Genomic DNA, 12,593 nt, shown 5'->3' on the forward strand with positions numbered 1-12,593 from the left:
TAATTATTTGTGAATTAAAGACCAATGTTTAGTAATGGTGTGCATACTGCTGTTGATGGTTAATTAAGTTAATTATTATTATTATTATTACTATTACTATTGTTGTTGTTGTTGTTGTTAGCCTTCACAAGCTATGAAGGCCCTTCACAGCTGACATTATAATGCTTTTCCAGGTAGTGAATTTTCTAGTTCATCACAGGTAAGATATTTACTATGGTGTTGTTGAAGTAGCATAAATTTTGTCTTCTGTCAGGTGTTCTCCTTTGAGGAAGTTTTGTACGTATTTATATATTTTCCTTTCTGCTGGGGCACAAAGTGTGTATACACTCCAACAAAGTCTTAATTTTGGATTTGATGTCTGGTTTTATATATAGTTCATGTACTTCTTTGTTTGTTAATATTTTCCATTTTACTGTGTTCTTATCTTGAATCCTGCCAAATACCTTTCTCACAATCAAAGTTCATACACACACACGCGCGCGCGCCCACACACACACACACACACACACACACACACACACACACACACACACACACCATTTGCAGTAAATGATGTAGGTGAAAGAGTATAGAGATATCTAAAAATGAGATTGACAGAAAGTGCAAACTGTCAAAGGGGAATGGCTAGTCAAGAAATGCAAAGCTGTAAAAGAATGTGTAAGTGGGGGAAAGAGAGATGCTGCCTTGCCTATAGGAAAATTAGAGAGACCTTTGGAGGAAAGAGAAGTAGCAATATGAATGTCAAGAGCTTGGATGACAAGCCAGTACTAAGCAAAGAGTTGAAAGCTGAAAATTGGAAGGAATATGTAGAAGGCCTATACAGGTGGAATGAACTTGAAGGCAATATTATAGAGAGGGAATAGAAAGTAGCTGAAGATGAGAGGGGAGATATGATATAGGGAGAAGAGTTTGACAGTGCACTGAAAAAAGGGACCTGGAGTAGACAACATTGTCTCAGAATTATTGAGATCTTTGGAAGAACCAGCCATAACGTAATGATACCACCTGGTATGTAAGGTATATGAGACAGGCGAAATACCCTCAGACTTCAAGAAGAATGTGGTAATTCCAATTCTAAAGAAGGCAGGTGCTGACAGCAGTGAAAACTACCAAACAGTCAGTCTCATAAGTCATGGTTGCAAAATACTCAGACAAAATTATGTACAAAAGAATGTAAAACCTGGTAGATGCTGACCTCAGGAAAGCTCAGTTTTGGTTCAGAAGAGATGTAGGAACTCAAGAGGCTATACTGACAGTACAACTTACCTTAGAAGATAGTTTAATGAAAGGCAAATGTATGTTTGTAGCATTTGTTGATATGGGGAAAACTTTTTGTCAATGTTGACGGAGTGTATTCTCTGAGATTATGAAGGTTGCAAGGATAAAATATATGGAGTGAAAAGTTTGTTTACAGCTTGTATGAAAACCAGATGGCAATTATAAGAGTCAAAGGACATGAAAGGGAAGTAGTGGTTAAGGGTTAGACAAGGCTGTAATGCAATGTTATTCAATCTGTACATTGAGCACACAGTAAAGGAAGACAAGGAAAAATTTGGGAAGCGAATTAATGTTGAGGGAGAAAGAATAAAAACTTCAAGGTTTACCAATGACATTGTAATTCTATCAGAGGCAGGAAAGGACTTGGAAGAGCAGTTGAAAGGAATGGATAGTGTCTTGAAAGGAAGTTATAAGATCAACATCAACAAAACCAAAACAAGGGTAATGGAATGTAGTCCGGCTAAATCAACTGATTACGAAGGAATTAGACAAGAAAATAAGACACTAAAAGTAGTACATCAGTTTTTATATTTGGGCAGCAAAATAACTGATGATGTCCACAGTAGAGAGGATATAAAATGCAAACTGGCAGCAGCAAGAAAACCATTTGGACTGAAGACCACAACAGCATATACCATGTGATAGCACTTGAGAAATATGGTCTATTGACTCCCACCCCATTGTACTCTGTGTTTGTTTTTATTGGGCAGATAACAGTTTTTTATCTGATCAGTTCCTGCTTGCAATTTCATTTCCAGTGATGTACTTTATTTTAATATAGCTCAGCAGGTACTGGTAGTGATCATTCCTACATGACCACTTTTTTACTGTGTTCAGCATTTAGGTGAAGGTGCTTTTACTATACTTATGCCTGCTGTTGGACTTGGGATTTCAGTGTTCACCATGTGGCTAACTCTCATCTTGGACATATCAACTGATCCCCAGAGCCCTCCCTGTCTTCTGCTTTTTCAGTCCTAGTGACAGCTCAAATGGAAATATGATGGCCTGCTTGTAGCTTTTCAGTTCTTTTATATTGTTCCTTTCAAGCTGTTTTTCTTTTACCTGTGAACTCTGCTATTATTGACTCCCTTCTTCAAAATATCATTTTATTCCTTACTGGTATTTGTGATGATTTATATCTGTTTCAAAAATTGAGTGATGTACTCTCTCAGTTTGCACTCATTATAGCATGTTAACTGTAACATGCTTTCCCTGGTGTTTATTAATTCCATACTTATAGTTCTCTTTCTGTACATATATTTGTCATTCAAACTTGAAACAGTCCTGCACTGTTTTACTGTGTGTTAAAATTTTCATAGTTATAAATTACAATCTTACTAACAATAGATGTTAAAGTTTTGAGGATAGGGTGTTGCATCATATAAGAACTACTACTGGGGAAACCAATGTTTGTGTCACTGTGACTGTGACTGGGACGTTGATTTCACCAGTAATGGTTTTTTTATAATATGACACAGTGCTCTTGCAACTCCTTTCATTTGCCTCCACTTGTAGCAGCAGAGAACGAGCTGTGATAACTGAAAACCAGTGATCAGCGAAGTACCTGCCGGCCCTGGTACCACCACATCTTCCCTGCACCCTTGCTGGTCACCTCCGAGAGGTAGAGCTGAGACTGTGATGCATGCCGATCCGTCACTCGAGCTGTCTCTTCTCCCAGTTTGACGAATTTTCTCTGTGATCATACTGGTTCCCTTGATTGCCAGGAGAGTCTGTCTCATTCTAAAACTGCCTCTCTTCTTTTCCTGTGGAATCGTGAGACTTGCTTACAGACATTGTTCCAGTGATACCCTGCATTGACGTCCCTCCTCTCGGTGCATGTCTTCTGGTGCCACCAGACACTGCTGAACAAAGTACTGTAAACTATTCATAGCCCACTCTGTTCAAATACTCTGCCATGAGCAAGGGCCTCCCTTGATTAACAGGTATTAACTCATTAAATGTTATTGTATTTGTTAACTTATAGAAATAATGTCTTCAAACCACCTTGCGTACCTGTTTCAGGATGCCTTGTTATTTCTTGTTGTTTCTATTAATTACTGTGCCTCTATAGACATGCATGCCACATTGGGAGCATAGAAGGAAACCTTTAAATCGGTTCTTCAATGCTGTACCCATAAAATGTGCATATCAACTGACTGGCTGCTGAAACCTATTCAGTTGTACTCTAACTACCATTAAAACTCAAATTTGATTTATATTTATATTCATTCACTAAGAAACTTTGTTTTTGCTTTCAAGGGCACTATCATTTGTAGAAAAGTTCTTCGGAGGTGAAGTACCGTGTATAGAAATCACGCAAGTTGAGCTGACATTGCTGGCACATATCACTCGTGAATTGCAGGGGTACATTGCTTCTCTTGAGTGTGCCCGACTCAGAGATGGTATTCGTCACATCCTTGCAATCAGTCGACATGGAAACCAGTTCATGCAGAGTCAGCAGCCTTGGGTGTTGGTGAAAGGATCTGAACCTGACAGGTACATTAAGATATTATCTGTATTATATACAGTATACTCCCAATTATTCGGCGTAATGTGGGGGAGAAGTTGAATGAATATAATCACGCACACACACACACACACACACACACACACACACACACACACACACACACACACACACACGAATAATTGGGAGTACACTGTATGCACAATTTGTCTGATTCTCTACACCATGAAAGTGTTTTTGCATGTAACAAATTAGTGATTCTCTTTAATTTCAGAATTTACTAATTTGGAGAAATATTTTTCAAATTATGAACAGAACATTATACAGGTAACTTCTCTCGCAGAAAAAAATTACAAATCAATTTAGATTTTTTATAGACACAAGTGTGAAACTTTTTGTGGCTGCCATCACTTCTAACTTTCTGACTTCCACTTGCTCCTACTGTGCCAAACCACTTGTTGGAGTTCTATCCTGTTTATCACAACGTGATTGTCTTCATGCTAGCTTCTAGCAGATACACCCACTTTCTTCTCTTATGTGAAACTCTTTCCCATGCTCTTTCCAGCAAGCTTTTGTTGGCCCACTCTGATTATATTTACTAAATATACATATCCCTTCAGTTGTCTGTACACTTGCCCCCTTTATTTTCGCATGCTTTTGTATGGGCACATTTCATCCATGATCTCTGCTGAAATGGCTCTGTGCAACATGGGTCCATGTCAGTTGATGTTAATTTTAAGAAGAAAGGAGTTTTTCCAAATTTTGGTTACCCGAAAGTTCTTTCTTAAGTCTGCAATTCTTTAATTTTGTTACACAAAGGATACACAAGATTTAAAGTGGGGATAATGAAATTACAGAAGCTTGTGTGTCTATTAAACATCTTCGAGAATCATGTCACAATCAGTATCTGAAGTATCATGTGAAGGCTAGATCGCTACTCACCACATAGGTGAGTGACAGATAGGCACAATAGAAAGACTGCTGAACATTTAAACTTTTGGACAAAAAGATCTCCTTCATCTGGCTACAGCAGCTGAAGACAGTGGCCAATTGGGTAAGAGTTGTGCTTTTATGAATGTGGGTGTTTTCTACTTCTGAAGAAGAACTATTTGTCTGAAAGCTTAAATGTTTAGCAGTCATTCCATTCTGCCTGTCTGCGATTCACTGCCTCATCTGTGTGGTGAGAAGCAATCTGTCCTTTTCACAATATTGTTGTTATTCCATCCTGGACTTTCCATCGTTAAGTATCCTCAGTGTTAGAGGTTCTTCAGTTTCTGCTTTGAGCATTCTGTAGAACATCTGATACATTGGAGGTATACAGTTTGTCAAAGACATATTCAAATATGTTTTACTTTTTTAATTGAGGCATTTCACCAGAGAAATAAGAATCGTACAGCACAAGACCTTATTCCCTTTTTGCAGACTTTCTTCTTCTTTTTTACTTTAATTCACATAAATTGCCCTCTCATATTTGGAAAGTTGAAGCTGTGATGTCTTCCTAATGGACATTTTCTGGCATCTGCTGGCACATTTCTAACATTGTAATTGGATTAATCTTGGAAGCTTTTAAAAACCCTAGTTTCATGTCAGTGACTTTATACAGATTTTTTACTTCACTCTTCTTTGTGTTCAGTTCAGAGATTACAGTTTCAAAAAGAAAGAAAAAAAAATTCAAAATATCCTCAACCAAATTTGCAAGGCATATGACATTTGTTCAAAATAGAGCCAGACCTAGGGCACTATTGTTTGCACACGGAGATGCTACATTGAACACGTAAATGTACAAAGAGGGTGCTAGCACAGATGTTCCACAGTTTGTTATTCTCCACACTCACACTTGCTATCCTCTGATGTGAAACCCTGTAGTTCAAGGGAGGACTTCAGCCTACCGATACCAGTTCTTAATCGGTTAAAGGAGCCTCAAATACTCCAACCCTTGTTGTACCTGGATGGAAGATATTCTCATGGTGTCATCCAATTATGTTGTAAGGATTTGTATCAAAAATGTATTTCCTTGTCTGGGGGGGTGGGGGGGGCATCAAAAGTTCACATGTTAGAAGGAAAGTTATTCTTGCTGGCTGAGGTAGTTCACGGCCTTCCGTTGTTCATGAGTATTTGATGTTACAATACCGGCAACACAGTAAATCTTCTCAGCAGGGATAGGTTTTAAGCACCCCATAATTAGCCTGCAAGCTTTGTTCGGAGCAGGTTCCACAGTTTTGGCATGAGATAATTTATACCAACCAGAAAAGGCATATTCTACTTCAGAACAGCACAGGGCAAAAGTAATGGTTCTAAGAAGTAGTGGATTACTTCCCCATTTTGTATCTCTTAACTTTCTCCAGATGTTATTCCAAATGGTGGTTTTCTGTTTGATGCTGGAACAGTGTTGTATGAAGGTGAGGGAGTGGTCCACTGCTATTCATAGGTACTGTAGAGTGAAGCTATGTTCCAGAGGGCTGCCATTACAAGACATATTCAGCTTTTGTGAGGCCTACTTGTAACTGCTTGTGGTACATGAGGATCTTTCTGACAAATACTGGAAACATTGTCCATTTTCAGGTAAGGTTTTCACATACTATTTTATTAGGCCCAACTTACTATGCACAGGTGGTAATTTTTTGTTTGTTCTTTATCATAATAGTTACAATATTTGATAAATATTAGCACCACCACCATAGGAAGTTTAGCTTCATATTATTGTGTTCCTGTCATGTTCTCTAGTCTGAAGACTGATTTAATACAGCTCGCCACACCATGCAGTGGAGGTGCATGTCCTCAGAAATATAACAGCTGTAGTTTCTCCTTTCCTTCAGCCTTTCACAGTATCACACAGCAAGACCATGTTCAAAAAATGCCAGATCAGTCAGTTATCCAGACTGTTGTCCGCACTACTACTGAAAAGGCTGCTGCCACCATAGATACCCCTCCGAAATTGTTACATCTACTCTATGGCTATATGTATTGTTGAGGTACACAAGACATTTCACTTTGCCAAGGTTTCTGTTCATGTTATTGCTACTTGAAATAATATGTGATATAATCAAAAAAACTAAAAATGAATTTAAAAAATATTAACTGGTAATTGTAAAAAAGGATGGAGATACAACTGTTTTGATATTATATTAGGATTTAGTACACTAGACACCAGAAAAGTAAGTCAGCTTGATTAAAAAAAATTTCATTGTTGGTCTGTTTTGTCAGAATACATCAACATAAAAATAGTCATGTAAGATACCACTGACCAGCTAGCTGGCCAAGCCTACTACATTGCAAGGCACTATCCAACTTTAAGCTTATACACTTGTGAATGAGACTGCACGTTTACAATATAAGTAACTTCTTCATGCCACACAATTCATCTTTAATGGACATATATTTGATATTCTAGAGCAATATTTTCTTGCGAACTGAAGACTGATGACTAGATCCTCGCAGCACATATTACCATTTGTTATTGATTTGTTGTTGCAGGGTACGAGCAGGCACTGTAGTCGGCCTCTGTGCCAACATTGCAGCACTGCTGGCTGTTCTTTTGAAACCATATATGCCTGAGACAGCACATACATTGGATACTCAGCTCAATGCACCAGAGCACATACAATATATTTCAAAGGAGGTTTGTGTTCTGCTTCCCCCAGGACATAAAATTGGGCAGGTAAGACATTTACATCATATTTGCATTTTTCTCACAGTAAACATTAAGATGAAACTTTCATGCAAGGAGAGTTTTGTGCGATTCATTGTGAAATAGAGTGGGCTGGAAGGAGGAAAGTTGAGTGTTGTGGAATGAGTGAAATGGGTGCCAGGAGTGAAGGTAGACAAGGTATGGAGTTGGCAGAGATTGAGGCCAGGAGGAAAGTAGGATTGAATTATATTTTGTATGGACAGTTCCCAACCGAAACTGGTGTGGGAATGAGGGATGGGGGCCGTGAAGCCATATTGGGTGTGAAGCAGTCACTAGGTTGATCAAGTAACGCTCAGCAGCATTTTCTGACACTAGATAGTCAACTATGCTCTTGGCCACAGTGTGGCAATGGCCATTTATGTGGGTGTATATCTGGGTATTGTTCCTGGCCACATAATAACATAATAGCCTGTGTAGAAGTTACTGCACAATCCATATATTATGCTATAGCTTTTACGTGCTCTTTCAAGACAGCTTCATTTGACAGTTTCATTATCATTTATCCTTATCATTTATCCCACTCTGCCTCAAGTCTTTATTCACTGCTGCAATTGCATTATAACTCCATTGTTCCTCTGACATAATACGAAGACATAAGATACATTCTATGATTTTTACGTCTACATCATACTCCACAAGCCATCTAACGGTGTGTGACAGAGGATAATTCGGGTACCACTAACTGATCTCCATTCCCTGTTTCACTGACCAATAAGGCATCGGAAGAATGACTCTCGGTAAGCCTCTGTATTCTTGTTGTGGTCATTTCATAAGAAGTCTGTGTTAAGAAGTAATATGTGATATGACTCTGCCTGAAAACTGCTGTCTCAAAACTTCACTAATAAACGTCTTCGTGATGCACAACAGCTCTCTTGTAGTGTCTGTCACTGGAGTTTGTTGGACATCTCTGTAATGCTCTCGCACCAACTAAACAGTTGTGTCAGTTCTACATGGTAAGGATCCTAAACTGATGAACAATATGTAAAAATTGATCGAACAAGTGCATTCACTTTGGAGATGATTTACATTTCCTTAAGATTCTTCCTGTGAGTCTCAGCCTGACATCTTATTTTTCTATCACTTGTTTTATGTCATAATTCCATTTAAGTTCACTCTGGATAATTACTCCTAGGTATTTTATGGCAGATATGGTTTCTGGCAATTTGTCATCAGTAGTGCAGTTGTACAGTAGTGGATTTCTTTCTCTGCGTATGTGAAGTACATTACATGGATTTATGTTCACAGTCAACTGCCAGAGCCTGCACCATTCATCAATCCTCTGTAGCTCATTTTGCAAATCGATACTGTCTGCTACTTTCTTATGGACAACCATATCGTTTGAAAACAGTCTTAAGGAGCTTCCGACATTTTCTACTAGACCATTTATATACGTTGTAAACAGCAAAGGTTCTATCACACTTCCTTGGCATCTGTTGAATTTTTGTTGTAAAGGGTGAGTTGTTGTGTTCTATCTGTAATGAACTCCTGATCCAGTCACAAATCTCATCTGATAATCAGCAAGCTCCTATTTTTTCACTAAGTGGCAGTGTGGGCTGGTCTCGGATGCCTTTTTGAAGTCCAGGAACACTGCGTCAACCTGCGTGCTGTTCTCTACAGCACTATGGATTTCATGGTGGCACAGAGCGAGCTGTGTTTCACAAGATCTCCATTTGCAGAATGTTTACTGATTTTTTAGAGGAGTTTTTTATCCTCCAAAAACATCATAATTTGTACAGTTGCATTAAATAGATATCCTGGAGATAAGTTTTGCCATGAACAACAAATGTTGATTGCTTATTTCTTTGGATTAGAAGGTGTATAATTATTAATCCTTCTTGCTAGTTTCATTACATTTGATTGCATTGTACCTGTTCTATTCATACAATGAACTGTAGCCAATAATAATTTATCAAAATTTGTACATTTATGATAAGCCCAGTCTTTATGTATCATTTTTATGCAGGAGCTTTTGAGAATGGGAATGCTTCCCCGAAACTATTTGCAAATAACGAAATTCTATTTTTTTTTTTTAAATCCTAATAATTACTTCACCTGTCTCTTCATCACTAAAGCACCCCCCCCCCCCCCTATTTTAGGTTGTGATGAATGAAATGTTGTTCCCGTTGTAAGATTCTTGTCTTCTCAGTAGTGTCTTAAGTAGATGGTTTTAATGTGTTTCTAGGATGGTTGCTTCATCATTTATTTTCCAACTGATCGTGTAGGCTCATTTCCTTGCTCGACGATTTTGGATGGTGTGTGGTTATAGTCCATGTGTTTTACTCATACACTGCCGTGAGGCATCTGACTTTTGCTGTTTTGTGTACCTGTGTGAATGAGAGAAGCCCAGGATGTCTGCAGATTACATTTTCTAGTTTACATTTTGTTGCATGCTTTTAATGCTCATAACCCAACCTGTCTTCTGTTAGTTGAGTATGGGTGCCGGTGACCTTGCTATTGGTGTCCTATACATACAACCACCACCACCACCACCACCACTACTACTAAATCATCTATTGAGAAGTCAACCTTTGTGTAGTTCTTTATCACATCAGTTCTTCGTGTACATTCCACAACTAATCCTGATGCTGCAAAAAATATATACTTAATGATAGGACCTGCTTGCCCCCCATTTTAAGCAGTTTTTTAACTGCTGTAATGCAACCTTCCACAATTTCCTCTCCTGTGCCAGCCTCTTCATCTCAGAGTAGCATATGCATTAATCACCCTCAATTATGTTTCAGATATATTCTAATGTCTGTCTTCCCATAACCTCTACAGCTCTGTCAGGTAGCATGGAAGTTTTTCCTGTCCTGTCCTTCAGTAAACAACTAATTTGGAGGCTCACAGCCTTTGTTTTCACTCTTGTTGATCCTAATACTCCCATTCTACTAATGGACAAGGAGCATACCACAAATTCTGTATTACAGATCTTGTAAATCAACATGTGTGTGAAGTGCAGGCTATGCAGGTGCCAAAGTTGAAATTCTCATAATCTTATCTCAGTTAATGATTGTTTTTTCTCCTTTGCTTGTGTGTGAACAGGGTCTTCTAAGAGCACATTTTTTATTAAAAAAAATCCACGTGATTGTATATTAAAAAAAATGACTGCACAATTTCTGCCCCCTATCCCTTCTCTCATCAGGTTGTGCTGCTGCTTACATTTCCAGTATGGAAACTTATTAGTTCCACACTATATTTAAACTGACATACTGGCTGTCATTTCGTCTCATCTAATACTGTTTTTGTTTCTGGTCTAAAGCCATTCCCCTACCTCATTTAACTCTTCTCTTTCTTATGAATCTGTGTGCTGCTTACCTCATTGCAGTTCTCGTAACTGTAGTTTGTAGTGGTAGTGAATTACACTTTCTCCTGACGAAATGGTTTGGCGTACACCACTTGCACTCTTGCGTGGTGGTCATCTTTTTCTCCATTGTTATCAGCCATTCTTGTGTGTGTGTGTGTGTGTGTGTGTGTGTGTGTGTGTGTGTGTGTGTGTGTGTGTGTGTGTGTGTCAGAAGGTCGGCTGGTTTGTGACACCATAGGATTGTTTGCTGTATGCTAACGAGAAACCCAAAAAAAAAAAAAAAAAAAAAAAAAAAAAAAAAAAAAAAAAAAAAAAAAAAACGAGAAACTATGTTGTTAAAATACCGGGTACACCATATCAAATGATTCCTGTTCGGTTACTTGCAGGTATTGCTTCTTGGAAGCAATTGTCAGACATCATAGTAATGTGAAAATATTCTAACAAAGAGATAGAGGGGCTGGCCAGTACTTACCTCAGCTCAGTACAGCCGATAGATACACACAAAACAAAACCGAAAATTTATGTTCCTAGCTTTCGGAACAAATGTTCCTTCATCAGGGAGGAGAGAGGGGAAAGAAAGGGAAGAAGGGAAAGGAGATTCAGTTACTCACAACCCAGGTTATGAAGCAACAGGGAGAGGAAAATAGGGAGGGTAGCAAGGATGGAGGCATGGTTGTCAGAGGGAAGCCAAAGATATTCTACTGTAAGTACTATGCCAGCTTCAAACTTCTACTTCTGTATGCATCCTCTTTGGTTTGAAGCTGGCACAGTACTTACAGTAGAATATCTTTGGCTTCCCTCTGACAACCATGCCTCCATCCTTGCTACCCTCCCTATTTTCCTCTCCCTGTTGCTTCATAACCTGGGTTGTGAGTAACTGAATCTCCTTTCCCTTCTTCCCTTTCTTTCCCCTCTCTCCTCCCTGATGAAGGAACATTTGTTCCGAAAGCTAGGAACATAAATTTTCGGTTTTGTTTTGTGTGTATCTATCGGCTGTACTGAGCTGAGCTAAGTACTGGCCAGCCCCTCTATCTCTTTGTTAGTATTTGTTTCACATCTCTATATGAGATTTTCCATTAATCATTGTGAAAATATTCTCCTTGGTCTCACAGACCACCTGCGTGTAATTACAGTTTAATATTTAAAGATGTTGTAAAATTTGTTCGTTTTTAATTGGCAAACAGAGGCAATCAAAAGAGATTAGTCTTACTCACTGAGCTGTTCCTTCACAAGAGAACTGTGATTCTCTTGCATAGAGAGACAGTTTTAGTGACCCACACAACTCCTCTGTAGATACCAACAGGAATCCTGAAAACACCAAGTAGGTGGAAGCCAAATTATTCTTTTCATTCAAGGCATCCAAAAGATAGTATATAGATAGTGGAATCAAAGATGATAAAAGATAGTTTGTCGATAGTGGAGTCAAAGTTGATGTCTTACTTCTCAATTCCCTTAAATTATCAGTTAGTGAGAAATGTTGAAAAGTGTCAATTTGTAGTATGAAATGTACAGTTTTCTTGCATTCATCATAAAGAATGTAAACAGAAAACTGAAAAGAAAGTTAGATGTTGCATCCTTCATAGTACATATGTGACTACAGAATGTAATCATTCATAAATAGTGATGCAGTAACTAGATTGCATTTGATTGAAAACTATGAATATATTTGGAATACTACAGTTGAGATGATAAATTGTTAGCTGTTGAAGAAGCAATAATTTACTGTATTTATATCTTGTGTAGTATGTTTATAGATCTGTAAGCAATGTACCTCTTCAGAATTTGTAGAGAAAAGTAGATAATATTTTAATATGTAATAGAGAATAGCCTATGTTTTCTAGTAGCACAAGTATTTT

The 12,593-nt window shown here is 38.2% G+C and overlaps 1 protein-coding gene across 2 annotated transcripts in view; it reads left to right on the top strand.

Annotated features, from left to right (window-relative positions):
- The window catches only part of LOC126100599 (methionine--tRNA ligase, cytoplasmic), a 107,404-nt gene that overhangs the window by 76,271 nt on the left and 18,540 nt on the right, over positions 1–12,593 (top strand). For both annotated transcript variants that reach the window (XM_049911226.1, XM_049911227.1), the window contains exons 14-15: positions 3,538–3,774; positions 7,220–7,403. In XM_049911226.1, coding sequence (XP_049767183.1) covers positions 3,538–3,774; positions 7,220–7,403 — 421 coding nt within the window. The remainder of the gene's footprint in view (positions 1–3,537; positions 3,775–7,219; positions 7,404–12,593) is intronic.

Source organism: Schistocerca cancellata, chromosome 9 (genome assembly GCF_023864275.1).
Source record: "Schistocerca cancellata isolate TAMUIC-IGC-003103 chromosome 9, iqSchCanc2.1, whole genome shotgun sequence".
NCBI classification, from domain to species: domain Eukaryota; kingdom Metazoa; phylum Arthropoda; class Insecta; order Orthoptera; family Acrididae; genus Schistocerca; species Schistocerca cancellata.